This window comes from Eleginops maclovinus, chromosome 23 (genome assembly GCF_036324505.1).
Source record: "Eleginops maclovinus isolate JMC-PN-2008 ecotype Puerto Natales chromosome 23, JC_Emac_rtc_rv5, whole genome shotgun sequence".
Lineage (NCBI taxonomy): Eukaryota > Metazoa > Chordata > Actinopteri > Perciformes > Eleginopidae > Eleginops > Eleginops maclovinus.
Genome location: NC_086371.1, coordinates 1,045,625 through 1,060,759, shown reverse-complemented (window position 1 = coordinate 1,060,759; position 15,135 = coordinate 1,045,625). Strand labels below are relative to the sequence as shown.

Here is a 15,135-nt window from a genome sequence, read left to right as displayed (position 1 = left end):
CAAGTCACTGCTTCGGCGGCTGCAGTATGCCAACACCGATCTGAACAAGCAGCTTTCATGAATGTGTTATATGTATTTCCTTTTATGCATCTGCCCTGCTGATTCAGAGATTGCAGCTCTCCTGTGGAACATTAGAAGTTAAATTGCAGTTGTTTCTTTTGCATGATATTTAAAGAATATAAGTTATTGACTTCAGGGAAGACGGCATTAATCAGTCATTCCAGGCAGTTCAGAGCGGGAGGCATGGCCAGTCTCTCATGGCTGTGCGACATTTCAGGAAATCCAGAACCATTGGATCCTTAAGTGTTTGGGATAAACAAATATCGGTGCAAAATGCTGATACCCTGTTTATAACTTATTATTATTAAGTTTGACTTTATTTTCAGAATTTCACTTTTTTTCTCATATGATCTTTTTTCCCTGAATTTTACAGGATTTCACATCTTTTTCAGAACTACTTGAGAGATGTCACAGGGAGATAATAAAAACAGTTCTAATGTACACCTGATCCATCGTCTTCTTAGTCACACATGCATTTTCCAGCATTTTGGACTACCTATATTGCACGTGTATTATCTCTTTAATGTAAACACGACATCTATTGCACTTCTCTCCGTCCTGGGAGAGGGATCCCTCCTCTGTTGCTCCCCCCGTGGTTTCTGCCATTTTCCCCCCGTGACTGGGGTTTCATACGATGCGAGGGTATAGGACAGAAGGTGTCATATTCAAACTGTGAAGTCCACTGAGACACATGTAACATTTGTGATATTGGGCTTTATAAATACACTCTGATTGATTGGTGGGTGGGTGGGTTGAAGATGTGCAGGATAATAGGGCCCCTTTGTTTGCATTGTAAATGGTAGATCACAGACAGCATATCTATGCCTCATCTTGGGAGACAGGTGGTGGTTTTCGCTCACCTTGAAACTGAACAGTGGATCAGGGTTTTAGGAGTTGTTCCTGCACCACGTAATTGCCTAAAGATGTCATTTATATGTACCAAAGTTATTCCACTTCTCCCTTCACCCTCTGTTGTCCCTCTACAGCCAGAGAAGGACAGATGGTCTTTGTTATTTCCTCTTGATAGCGTTTTATTTGGGGTTTCAGAGACCCAGACTCCACTATGGACTGACTCCTGAAGGATTCTCGTTCTCCTTGAAACAGACGTTGACTTTTATCTGCAACCCGTGTAATCCGTCATCCAGGGAAGTCTCAGTGGGAAGCAAAGGGCAGAAACAAGAGCACAACGAGCATTAGATAAAGTGCTCAAGGTCAGTGTTGCTCATGTGAGGGAACGTTAATCAAGACAGTGTTTTAAAAGCAGAAACGACTACCTATAATGCTTAAGTTGGCCTTTAGCTTAGCGGTGGAGACCTGAAGTCATGTGACCGTGCTCTAGCTGTCGTAGGGTTGTACCTGATAAATCATGTTTTGTTGACATGTTGAGATTACGCTGCTGAACAGGGACCCAGGGAGATGCTGCCTTCAGGATCCTGCAGGAACACGTCAACACAGCGCCACTCTATTGTGCTGGGATGGGTGTGGCATTTCCAGTTGTAATGGCTGTTATTTAACAGCGTGAGGTTTAACGGTTGTCGCAACCTCACAGAACAGCATTCCTGCAGAACACAGAGCTGAAGAGAGTAATGAATAATCAGTTATTTTATCAGCATGTTCTAAATGTAGTATCTTTAACAGTGAAGAGAAGAACACACTGTTCTGGTATACATTGCATATCTTTAATGTGTATTGGATTACAGACAGTAATAAAAGACAGACATAAATATGAAACTGAAATCTGTAATAATAACCTTTACTGGGGAATTTAGTTTCCTGTAACCCCCAAACTTCAGGTTACACCAAAACAAAGTGTAAAGCAACAGGTGTTAATAATTCATAGTGATGTCACACATATGAAAGAATGGTTGTGAACAGTAAGTGCTTTGTACTTAAAATCACGTTTAAAGGCACTTAGTTTTAGACCTTAAAGCGACAAACAGATATCCTCTGAGTTGATCCCTTTTTGTTTTCTGTGAGCTGGAAGCTAAGGCAGGTTTATTTCTAAAGCACTTTGCAATGAGGGCTTTATATTAGACATGAAGGAAAATTCAATATGTTCAGAACCACTTCTCATGAAAGCTTCTTTGAGGTCTGTGTAAAGTTCTGAGCAATGACTCAGGAAACCTGCGCCGACACGTCCTGCAGGAAAGAGACACTGTGTTTTCTGAGGTAAAGCTCTGGACGTTATGTGAACAGTATATCAGTATGTGGCGTCTCTCCTGGGCCGCAACAACAACAACAGGAAGCTGTAGCTGATAAGAGGTTGTTTCACCAAACATTGCCAGTGTTACTCCGTGAGAGAAAAAGGGGAATTTAGAAGAAGAAAATGGAAAATGTGAAATTCTAAGATGAAAGTCAAATTCCGAAATATAAATATATATTGACATGTCTCCATGTCTCCGTGTCTCCATGTCTCCATGTCTCCATGTCTCCATGTCTCCACGCTCTAATGTTCAGAAAGCTCTTTATGTCTCTCAGACTGTCTGTGCTGCAGCACGTCTTTTCACCCTCTGTCTGAAACCAGAGCCCAGTCTGCTCTGATTGGTTAGCTGGCCGGCTCTGTGATTACAGATGTCCCGCCCCACGTACAATGAGCCGCAACGCTAGGCAATAGGAGCGTGATTGTTCCGTAGTGATGTCAGTATGTTCCGGAAGTAAACAAAGGAGTCGATTAAGGCATAGGGGGTTTTAGCCTTTGCAGACCATTTACATGCACTAAAAACACCAACAAGCAGAACCTCTTTTTAAAATGTTTGAAAAGAGTTTTCATTTCCTTCCTAATTAGTCATTAACGATGTAATCCTCATGTATTCTTCATTACAAATACAGGAATCAATGGACCTCCATCATTTAAATAATAATAAGGTATTTCATATTAAAGGGCCTTCTAGTTTGATGATCTCTAACACAGAAGCTGATTGGAGCCCCCCCCCCCATTCATTCATTCATCACAGAGCTGACAGTCGGGTGTTTACCAAGCTGTGGTAACAGTCAGTACTACGGTCACCCTCAGCAAACATGCATTGTGGATGAATATAAAGTACTTTATCAGAGTGACACGCTCACTAAAGAAGTCAGGCTTTAGAACGACACCAGAGATCTGCTGCAGGAAGGTGAGCGTTTGTTTTTGGGAAATAACCGAGACATGAGAGACGGGGAGGGGGGCGGTGTGAGGCTGCAACAGTAAAAGCTGAGAGCCAGATATAAAAACAGTATAGCAGGTGATCATGAAAATAGCTCATGATGTGCTAACGTCACTTCCTGTCTAAGCCCCGCCCACTTTCCAGGTGTGGAAAATAACTGTCTTCACGTCTTAAAGCTGCTGAGTCAGATATCGCACCTCCAACAACAAATAGATCCAGAGCTCCGGTTCCTTTACTTCCTCTCCAGAAAAAAGGAGAGTAAAGAAAGGATCAGAAATCCAGTGTGTTTACATAAAGGCTGCACATTGAAAGGTAAACAGAGGTTCTGCTGAAGTTATTTGGCTTTGTAAACTCGACCAAATCTCCCACGGGACAGAAAAGCTTCCCACCTGTGTCAGAGGAAACAGCAGGAAGGACTTCTGTAGCTACAGTGCTTGTCTGAGGACAGCAGGGGGGACTTTGATGGAGAATCTGGAGGCATCTGATTCGGGGAAGTGAATGAACTTGAACTATATTGGAGCTCTGATACAGAGTCCTTCAAACAGCATCTCTTCACACAAGAGGATTGCACTTCATGGACAAAGGCTATACAATATATAATGTTAAATAACCGTTAGATCACAGACACTTTGCACGGACATGACACCGTAGATGGGATGGCAGTAGCTCAGTCTGCAGGACTGGCCTGGGAAGCGAACGGCTGCTGGTTCAAGTCCAGATTGGACCATAATAGAGTGTGGACTGGTAGCTGGAGAGGGGCCAGGGTCACAATTTCCCCTCCAGATGAGACGTGACTCTAAAAGGTCCTGTGTGTAGGTGAACGGGCTCATGTTGGTGTCTGTGTGCAGAAAAAATAACATATTTGGCTTAGTTTCTCAAGACGTTTGTTTTCAGCATTTAGCATGCTAACGTGTATTCAATAAAGGATTGTCTGCAGCAGGTTTGTATAAATATGTGATGTATACTGCATCTCTTTGGTTTATAAGGCACAGAGGGAACAGCTTCCTTCTCCTTTGTGTTTGATTTGTACGACAGCATGTAAACATAGATATCGGCTTTAGCATTTCCTGTCATAGTCTCCGTTTGGAGCGGAGAGGCTCTGGACGTGGTGGACGGCGTCTGCGATGGTGTAGAAGATCATCGTTTCCTCTCCTGCATCGCTCTCTTTTTTGTCGGGGTAGTAGCCCCCCCGTTGCAGGGAGTCCAGCACTGAGGTACTACACTGGGCCAGGACCACCTGGACCCCGAGTTCTGCGTAGTCTTTGCGGACTTCCTTCAGAGCGCCCACCCCGGCGGTGTCCAGGAAGGAGATGGCGCTGCCGTCGATCACCACGCTGCGTAAGGGTTTGTTCTCCAGCATCACGCCGGCTTCCTCCCCTTTCCCCGTACCGTTCACATCCGGGACCTTGCTCTTCTTCTTGAACTTCATCACCCGGGACTTCTCCTTCAGCGGGTCGAGCCCCGCACTTTTGTACAGAGACCTCTTGAACAGGCTCTGGTTGGCGTAGTAGATCGGGGCGTCGTACCTGAACACAGCCACGCCGGGGTGAGTCCGCAGGCCGCGGTACGCCGACACGTCCTCATAATGCCCCCGGGTCGAAGCCCGCCCCAGCTCCAGGACCTTGGCCTGTTGGGTCCGGCCAATAACGCAGAGGGCCGACACCAGGACCCCCACCAGCAGACCCAGCTCGGTGTTGACCAGCGCCGAGGTGGCCATGGTGACCAGCCAGATGGACGTATCCACGCGGTTCACCCGCCACATGCTCGGGATGTCCAGGAACTTCCTTAAAGCGCCGCGCAGGTTCACCAGGATGATGACGGCCAACACACACCTGAGGGAGGAGGAGGCAAGGAGACGAGAAGGAAGGGGCAAAGGTTAGACGCTTTTTACAAGAACATGAGGGGACAAGATCTCCCTTTACACTTCTAGAGAGTCCTTCATTCCCTCGGCAGTCACCATCCACACACACACACACACACACACACACACAAGACTGTCACTCTACGATGTAATTTCTCTCCCTTTGTGTGTATGAATGTATGTTGTTCTGTGTTTACTGAGGGTTATTCTATCTTATTTGCCGGGGCCAAAGAGAAATGTCCGATATGTGTAAAGGTCGCTGGCGTTGGAGCATTCTGAATCTGAAAACAAAAAGCAATGCCTAGCTTTACATGCACGAAATATCCCTCAACACTCAGAAAGAAGGAAATGATTCCTACTTCCTTCGTCTCTGATGGTAATCATTATTTCACTAAAGAGAACATTTCCAGGATCCTATTAGTGCACTTCCAGAGGTTAGCAGCGGCGCAGATCTGGTTTGGTTTATAGATATCTAATGTTCCTGCAGGATTCTCGCTTTTGAGTTTGTTTCTTCACGACTGAATGCACTTTTTGTAAGTCACTTTGTCAGTTAATTGTAATGTGATGTACTCTGAGCAAAAGGTCCCAAGGATATCATTGTAGTGTAGAGACTTAAATAATGTTTAAAGGTATTTATTTTAGTCCTTTTTAAACCAGAAATGTGGGCTTTTCTCTGGGGAATGCATCTCTATCCCGGGCTCTTTACAATTTTGGCTAGAGTAGCAGGCAAAAAGAATTGGATAACAAACACACACTGCAGTCTATGTGTGTGTTTTATCATCAAACAGTGATTAAGGCTCAAAGCGACTGGGGGAAAAGTCCCATCACCTCTGTGGTTGACACTGCTCTGCACCAAAGTGTCGCTCGCTGTAGTCAGCATTAACCCTGAACCACAGGTTATCTGTATTTATCCAAGTCCACCCTTTAAACCTCTCTTTATGGCAAACCAGATAAGAACAAAGCAAATGAGAGTCTCTCTCCTGTTATAATCTAGAAAAAAACTTTGAACCAACAACAACATGGAAGGAAAAGAATCGATATTAGATTCAACGTGCACGGCTCTGAGCGGCTGCAGTGGTTGGTGATTTATGCTCTGTAATTATGATCCTCCTTCACATGCAATTTACAGATTACAGATAAATACATCTCTGGAAAAACAGCCTGACCGAAACTCTAAATGACTGGTCCAGCACACACACCTGCCCTGCGCAGCTCTTCATAAAGGCGCCAAGTGTCTTATGTTGGTAACATCAAGAAGCTCCTACCTCTATTGGTCATAGCCTGCTGGTTCTCTTTCCAGATTTCACCCAACAAATCCCTTAAAACCTTCACACAGCTGAGTTGAATACTGGATTCATGATGGCTGAACTGATCCCATGCTTACTTCTGAAGGGAGTAGAAGAGCGGTGCGATGACCAGCAGCACCAGCAGGAGCACCAGGGCGCTGATGATCCCGGAGATCTGCGTCTGGCAGCCCGTGGACTCCTTCACCAGGGTCTTGGTGAGCGCAGCGCTGGTGGTGAAGCAGCGGAAGAACGACGGCAGGATGTTGCAGAAGCCGATGGCGTACATCTCCTGGTTAGCGTCCACCGTGTAGCCGTGCTTCTTGGCGAACATCTCCGACAGCGACACGGTGATGGCGAAGCCCACGATGGCGATGGAGAAGGCGTCGACGGCAACGTTGGGGATCAGAGACCACAGGGGCATCTGGGGGGGGAGGAAGCCCGTGGGGATGGTGCCGGCCACCCCCGACCCATAGTCCGTGTTGAAGTTTCCAAAGTGAGAAGCCAGCGTCGCTATCACCACCACGAAGAGCTCGAAGGGAATCGGAGCCTGGGGGGGGGGGGGGAGGAAGAGGATGCTGCTGAGATCATAGAAGCTTACAAGAACATAGACCAGCAGGTAGAGAGGTAAAGGGAAAGGCTGGGATAAACGTTGCTCTGTAACGGCTTGCTGCTCCCTCACTGTGTTTGCTGTCCTGGCTCCAAAACGGTACAACAAGCCCCCCCATTGATACCAGGAGACTGAAGACAGAACACCAACTGATCCAACCTTGCCTTGGAGAATAAACCACAAGGCATACCTGCAAGCGGTCAGAATCTGTATGGGTTATTTCCCTTATCGTGAGTCTCTCTGGATTAAAAGCATCAGCTAGATAAATGTAAAGTAAGACGAGAGAGATTGTCTCTGTAATGTAAGCATTAACCCCAAAGTCTAGCTGAGAGTCCCATCGCAGTCAGTAAACAGTTCCTGAACCCCAGACAACTCTTATTTCATCCTGAACACAGACAGAGAGTTCTGAAAGTGTACTGGAACAAAAAGGGATATTTTATACTGAATTAGATGCACTTTAATGTAAAGGATTGCTCTATGGTCAAAATATGTCACGCTTAGGCAGGAAGGCGGACCCAGGAGCCGTTCAAATAACCGGGGAGCACGAGGTAGGGTCACTAGGGAAGACCAGACTAAATCCACAGCTGGAGTGGGAGGTGAACCCACAGAGACCATCAGGCACAGAAAGTAAGACACCAGGAGAAAAGAAAAGCAAAATAAGAGGAAACAGGAAAGCAAAAGGAACCTCTGACTGTAATCTCCGTCAACCAGGACTAGCCCGGTGTGTTTACCTTCAGCTTGGATTTGAAGCGGTCGTTGAGCTCCTTGGTCGGCAGCAGGATCAGCAAACACACCAGGCTGGTCACCAGGTCGCAGATGTTGGTGTGCTGCAGGTTGCTGAGCACGCCGTACCAGGTCTTAAACAGCGTGAACCAGCCCTGAGGCCGCGGGATCTTCAGGCCCAGTACGTATTTGAACTGTGAGGTGAGGATGGTCAGGGAGGCCCCGGTCGCAAAGCCACTGAGCAGGGAGTCCGAGAGGTAAACAGAGACAAAGCCCACCTGGAAGATACCCATCAGCACCTGGGGGAGAAAGGCAGGGATAAGAGGCATCCAAACGTTGCCTTGCATCATTTGGATTTACTCAGGTGACTGGAGCTAGAAGTGCTACTACAGGGCCAGGCTATCTCCACGTGCTGCAGATACCAACATCAGCCACGGCCTAAATAAACAGCATGGCTGCTTTGTGCAGTGAACAGTCCCAGGTACGCCCGGGACAACAGACGCCATTGTGTCTGGCATCATGACACCATCTGGAGACGGCTTAGAGAAAGCTGTATATGGTGCCTCTGGTGGAGAGTGGATCACATCAGTCCAGCTCTGAGGTCTTTCACTGGCTTCCTGTCAGAGACTCCATCCTGCTGCTGCTTTATAAAGCATTGCATGGTTTATTCTGATCTGCTGCTACATTATGAACCCCTGTGAACTCTCAGGTCTCCTGGGACCGTTCTGCTTTCCAACAGTCAGAACTAAACATGGAGCCGTTATCATACTCCAAATATCGGGAACAAACTCCCAGAATCCTGCAGGTCCTTTTAAATCCAAGCTGCAGACTTGTCTTTATGCCGCTGCTTTTAATTGAACTGTTCTTATCCCACACTGCACTGTAACTTTTAGTCTTGTTTTATGTTCATTTTATTCTCTTCGCTTTTTAATAACTGTTTTTAAATGCCATTTGTTTATGCCTTAGTGCTCTTAATGCACTTTGAATCGCCTTGTGTTGGAAGGGGCTGTATAAATAAACCTGGCCTTGCATTAATATTGGGATTTCAGTGCAGAAATCAGTCAAAAGCAATAATAATGTTCATCAGGTCTGCAGCCAATGGCTTATAAGTTTTATTTCTAACCATCACAAACAGGAAGACAATCTCAACCATGATTGGATTTTGCAAGACAGCGTCACTGGCTTCATTTGCGCCTTGCACAAATCGATCCATCCACGTCTTTGCATCAACCGCTTTTGTAATGAATCAGGTGAATGCATCCCCCCTCCCTTACCTGGTAGACTCCAGCAGTGAAGGTGACTGTAGCTCCAACCGTGATAGCATAGCAGCTTCTGTCACAGTCCATCCCGAAGGTGCCATTCCCCTGGCCGGCCAGCAGGAGGGCGCTATCGTTGCTACTGAGGAGGCTGCTGCTCTCTGGGAGGTATCCAGCCAGAGCTAACTCCCTATCCACGACCTGACCCACCAGCAGGCACAGCACCCCGAAGATCCCCACCGAGATGTGCCTGGAAGTGCCCAACAGGGCGTAGATGATGGAAGCGAAGAACGACGTATAGAGACCGTATATGGGGTCCTGACTGGCCAATAGGGAGTAGGCTATGGACTGAGGGACCAATAGGATCCCTACAATCAGACCGGACATGACGTCGCCCAGCAGCCACTCCCTGAGCTGGTAGCTGGGCAGCCACTTCACAATCGGGACGAAGCCCAGGATTTTGGATTTAGCTTTCTTTGGGGAGCACGAGCAGTTCTTCTTCAGCCGGTGTGTCACGACGGACTGCCAGCTTTTGGTTTCTTCCACCACCCTCTCCAGAATGAGAGGCTGCTGCTGGTCGCTCTCAACTCCATCCTCTGCTGTCGTACAGCAGTCATCGGCATGGGTCATGATCGAGCCCTTACCTGTGGGAATTAAAGGAGACAGAAGTTCAATTTAGCATGTTGTAGATCAGAGGTGTCCAGAATGCGGCCCGCAGGCCCTTTTGAATCGGCCCTCAGCACATTCTAAAAGTATAATGAATACGGCCCACAAATTAAACTTCTGTTTGTCTTATATTGATCTTCTCAAATGTATATGTTCAAATATATTAATGAGCCCAATTTAAAATAAATGCAGTCTTTTAGAATTCAAAACCTTTTCTCACAAATCTGAGTTGATAGCATTTTTAAAAACGTATTTCTATAAACAGCTGGAGATGTAACTTCATATTTACTCTGATTATCAGCAATCTGAGGCTCCTGTTTTAAGGAATGAGCTGCCAAGAGAATAAATGAAACCCTAAAGACAGACGAGATGTAGGCTGTTCTTTCTGAAAGCGTTTTTAAGTATCGCGCATCATTCACTACATTTGATTTGTTTTGCTAACTTATAACTGAACTTATGAGACAATATTCAGCTCTAGAAATGGCCAAATATTGTTCTGTATGTGGCCCTCGGTGAAAATAGTTTGGACACCCCTGTTGAAGATAAACCGGAAAGATCGCATCGCAAGGGGTTCCCTCCACAGCACGGTCACATGACCTCACGTCACCACCGCTAAGCTAAAGGAGGACTAATGTTGGGCTATAAAGGAACTACAGCACGGTCACATGACTTCACCTCACCACCGCTAAGCTAAAGGAGGCTAATGTTGGGCTATAAAGGAACTACAGCACGGTCACATGACTTCAGGTCACCACCGCTAAGCTAAAGGCGGCTAATGTTGGGCTATAAAAGAACTACAGCACGGTCACATGACTTCACGTCACCACCGCTAAGCTAAAGGAGGCTAATGTTGGGCTATAAAGGAACTACAGCACGGTCACATGACTTCACATCTCCAGCGCTAAGCTAAAGGCGTTAATGTTGGGCGTTTAGATAACATTTAGAGAACGCCTCTCTGTTATTTCAGGCTTCTAACCACAAACAATTAAAAAAAACATTGACTTCCACAAAGAGGGAACTGGAAGTGCTTAAATCCTGAGTTCTGGGTTCAAAGACTCATTCGTGCACAACTCTATCTATTGTTTGCAGGACCTTAACAGCAGATATATCTACACATCTCTTAACACTTGCTCCACATGGGAGTAAAACCCACGTATGACCCTTCACATGCAGTGTGAGGTGGAGGGCGAGCAGCAGCAGATATCAGATGTCGGGTCAGTGGGTGTCGGCATATTACTGACATTTTGCTGAAGCCGAGGAACTCTTCTTCCTCTTGATGTTGCATCACAATAGAGATATGAACACTTCCACTCATTCATACACTGATGAACCCTCGGGCTGAAATGTTACTGATAATCACCAGCACTGACAGATACCAAACCAAGGGCAAAGTGAGCCGGAGCTGAGGAATATGATAGGTTACTATCTCTGTACAACCTTGAGAATCAGGGGTCATTATGTTAAAAGGCTTGGCTGATTGATTGTGAATTTATCATACTGCTTTTTAATCTACTGTATGTAGGAAGCTTTGTTTGGGTCATTTCAGCAGGTAAAACAATCTTAAAAACAGGACCTATTTAGATTGAAAAGCCAGTTTTAGCACAACCTTTCTGTGGTTTAAACAACATTACACTGACAATATTACCATGTAAGTGTTGGGGAAGTATTTAGCTCCTTAACTCTAAAGTACTGCTAATAATACTTGGTTATAAGTAAGAAATGCTGCATTGAAAATTCAGTGTAACCTGAGAAAAAGTTAGCATGAATTGAAAATTGTACAAAATAAAATGTCAAAATATGCAAAACAGAAAAGTCTAAAATCAAAAATCAAATAAATAATATATATACATGTATATATATTGATCATTAAAACAATCAAAAACACCCCAAGAACTGATGTGCCAATTTATATCTTTCAATCTGTTAGTTGATATGTGGTCTTTATGTGTTCTTGAATAAAGAGCCGGCTGAATAACCAAAAATGACACTTAAATAAAAAAACCTGAATTATTTACTAAAGCTTTCTGATAAATGTGAGGAGTAGCTAGGTACACTCAATACCTGAGTTAATGTACTACACAACTGAAACAGAAACGCTGCAGAAAGAACTGGTTATAACTTAAGTGTAACACAAACTCAGTTCACAGGTAATGGAGTACTTTTACTCAAGTACAAGACCTGAGTACTTCTACTTTACTCAAGTACAAGACCTGAGTACTTCTACTTTACTCAAGTACAAGACCTGAGTACTTCTACTTTACTCAAGTACAAGACCTGAGTACTTCTACTTTTACTCAAGTACAAGACCTGAGTACTTCTACTTTACTCAAGTACAAGACCTGAGTACTTCTACTTTACTCAAGTACAAGACCTGAGTACTTCTACTTTACTCAAGTACAAGACCTGAGTACTTCTACTTTACTCAAGTACAAGACCTGAGTACTTCTACTTTACTCAAGTACAAGACCTGAGTACTTCTACGTTACTCAAGTACAAGACCTGAGTACTTCTACTTTACTCAAGTACAAGACCTGAGTACTTCTACTTTACTCAAGTACAAGACCTGAGTACTTCTACTTTACTCAAGTACAAGACCTGAGTACTTCTACTTTTACTCAAGTACAAGACCTGAGTACTTCTACTTTACTCAAGTACAAGACCTGAGTACTTCTACTTTACTCAAGTACAAGACCTGAGTACTTCTACTTTACTCAAGTACAAGACCTGAGTACTTCTACTTTACTCAAGTACAAGACCTGAGTACTTCTACTTTACTCAAGTACAAGACCTGAGTACTTCTACGTTACTCAAGTACAAGACCTGAGTACTTCTACTTTACTCAAGTACAAGACCTGAGTACTTCTACTTTACTCAAGTACAAGACCTGAGTACTTCTACTTTACTCAAGTACAAGACCTGAGTACTTCTACTTTACTCAAGTACAAGATCTGAGTACTTCTACTTTTACTCAAGTACAAGATCTGAGTACTTCTACTTTACTCAAGTACAAGACCTGAGTACTTCTACTTTACTCAAGTACAAGACCTGAGTACTTCTACTTTACTCAAGTACAAGATCTGAGTACTTCTACTTTTACTCAAGTACAAGATCTGAGTACTTCTACTTTTACTCAAGTACAAGATCTGAGTACTTCTACTTTACTCAAGTACAAGACCTGAGTACTTCTACTTTACTCAAGTACAAGACCTGAGTACTTCTACTTTACTCAAGTACAAGATCTGAGTACTTCTACTTTACTCAAGTACAAGATCTGAGTACTTCTACTTTACTCAAGAACAAGACCTGAGTACTTCTACTTTACTCAAGTACAAGATCTGAGTACTTCTACTTTACTCAAGTACAAGATCTGAGTACTTCTACTTTACTCAAGTACAAGACCTGAGTACTTCTACTTTACTCAAGTACAAGACCTGAGTACTTCTACTTTACTCAAGTACAAGATCTGAGTACTTCTACTTTACTCAAGTACAAGATCTGAGTACTTCTACTTTACTCAAGTACAAGACCTGAGTACTTCTACTTTACTCAAGTACAAGACCTGAGTACTTCTACTTTACTCAAGTACAAGACCTGAGTACTTCTACTTTACTCAAGTACAAGACCTGAGTACTTCTACTTTACTCAAGTACAAGACCTGAGTACTTCTACTTTACTCAAGTACAAGATCTGAGTACTTCTACTTTACTCAAGTACAAGATCTGAGTACTTCTACTTTACTCAAGTACAAGACCTGAGTACTTCTACTTTACTCAAGTACAAGATCTGAGTACTTCTACTTTACTCAAGTACAAGATCTGAGTACTTCTACTTTACTCAAGTACAAGATCTGAGTACTTCTACTTTACTCAAGTACAAGACCTGAGTACTTCTACTTTACTCAAGTACAAGACCTGAGTACTTCTACTTTACTCAAGTACAAGATCTGAGTACTTCTACTTTACTCAAGTACAAGACCTGAGTACTTCTACTTTACTCAAGTACAAGACCTGAGTACTTCTACTTTACTCAAGAACAAGACCTGAGTACTTCTACTTTACTCAAGTACAAGACCTGAGTACTTCTACTTTACTCAAGTACAAGACCTGAGTACTTCTACTTTACTCAAGTACAAGATCTGAGTACTTCTACTTTACTCAAGTACAAGATCTGAGTACTTCTACTTTACTCAAGTACAAGATCTGAGTACTTCTACTTTACTCAAGTACAAGACCTGAGTACTTCTACTTTACTCAAGTACAAGATCTGAGTACTTCTACTTTACTCAAGTACAAGATCTGAGTACTTCTACTTTTACTCAAGTACAAGATCTGAGTACTTCTACTTTACTCAAGTACAAGATCTGAGTACTTCTACTTTACTCAAGAACAAGACCTGAGTACTTCTACTTTACTCAAGTACAAGACCTGAGTACTTCTACTTTACTCAAGTACAAGGTCTGAGTACTTCTGAAAACAGGAACCCCTGCTGAGTATACAGTGTGTGTGTGTGTGTGTGTGTGTGTGTGTGTGTGTGTGTGTGTGTGTGTGTGTGTGTGTGTGTGTGTGTACAGTGTGAGTTAACGTGGCACTTTCTCTTAATAATAAGGTTAATGGGATTATAGTGACGTCAGCAGCAGTAGTGTACTGGTGTTAATGGGATTACTGATCATGCCTATAGGGGATTTAACTCTGCGCTCCACCTGAGTGTTGGGGAAACGTATGAAGTCAGAGAGGTTATTAAAGGGTTACTAACTAGTTAAAAACCCGGCTGTAATTAGAGTTGGAGTTTCTAAAGCCTAGCTATCAGTGTCCGGCTGTTTCCTCATGAATGGACACCTTTGTCAACAAGTTTTCAACGTGGACACCAGTCTGAGAATGTACCCACCTGAAGTAAATTCAACATGACAGTCTACTCTTTTTATAAAAACAACATACATAATAAAACTGTAAGAGTGTAAAGTTACTGACCTGAGCTCCAATCAGTCAGCGGTGGGTTCTGGAGTTTATCAGGTCGTGATCAGGTTCAACTCCTGGATGTTTCCTACAGCCGAGAATCATTCCGCTTCAAATTCATTTTACTGTCGAGCTCCGTGCGTCATGACGTCATGGGACGTGTGTATGTTTAACATCACGTGACCCGTTGAGACAGAGATGGTGTATTTAGGAAGGTGCATCACTCTGCCGCAGAAATAAGACATTTAATAAATACGAAATAATAATAATAATAATAACAAAAGGTTTTAAATATCACATAAAACATACATTTGTGATTTGATAAAAACACTAAAAACCGAAACAACAATATGACTGAATCACTAAAACAAGAATTACAAATAAATTAAATACAAATGTGATTACATTAGATTAGAAAAAAAGGAAAATTAAAATGAAATAAGAATACATATGATGAGATAATAATTATAATAGCAATAATAAAAGTGATAATACCAAGTAACACATAACTTTGGGATTGATAACATTTTTTTAAAACTACTAGAAGTCAATAAACTCAGCGTTGCATTAAAAGCAATATA

The 15,135-nt window shown here is 43.4% G+C and overlaps 1 protein-coding gene across 1 annotated transcript; it reads right to left on the bottom strand.

Moving 5' to 3' along the window:
- Positions 1 to 1,717: 1,717 nt before the first annotated feature.
- Positions 1,718 to 14,706, bottom strand: slc26a2 (solute carrier family 26 member 2). The gene is made up of 5 exons (XM_063877144.1): positions 14,570 to 14,706; positions 8,955 to 9,580; positions 7,689 to 7,979; positions 6,449 to 6,897; positions 1,718 to 5,035 (listed from the first exon to the last, which is right to left on the bottom strand). The coding sequence occupies exons 2-5, from the start codon at positions 9,564 to 9,566 to the stop codon at positions 4,261 to 4,263; spliced, it is 2,127 nt and encodes a 708-aa protein (XP_063733214.1). The 5' UTR covers positions 9,567 to 9,580; positions 14,570 to 14,706; the 3' UTR covers positions 1,718 to 4,260.
- Positions 14,707 to 15,135: the final 429 nt, after the last annotated feature.

Coding starts and splice junctions, on each gene's coding strand:
- slc26a2 (XM_063877144.1), bottom strand. CDS start 9,566: ATGACCCATGCCGATGACTGCTGTACGACAGCAGAGGATGGAGTTGAG. Junction 7,980..8,954: donor TCACTGCTGGAGTCTACCAG/GTAAGGGAGGGG, acceptor TTTCTCCCCCAG/GTGCTGATGGGTATCTTCCA. Junction 6,898..7,688: donor GCTTCAAATCCAAGCTGAAG/GTAAACACACCG, acceptor CCCCCCCCCCAG/GCTCCGATTCCCTTCGAGCT.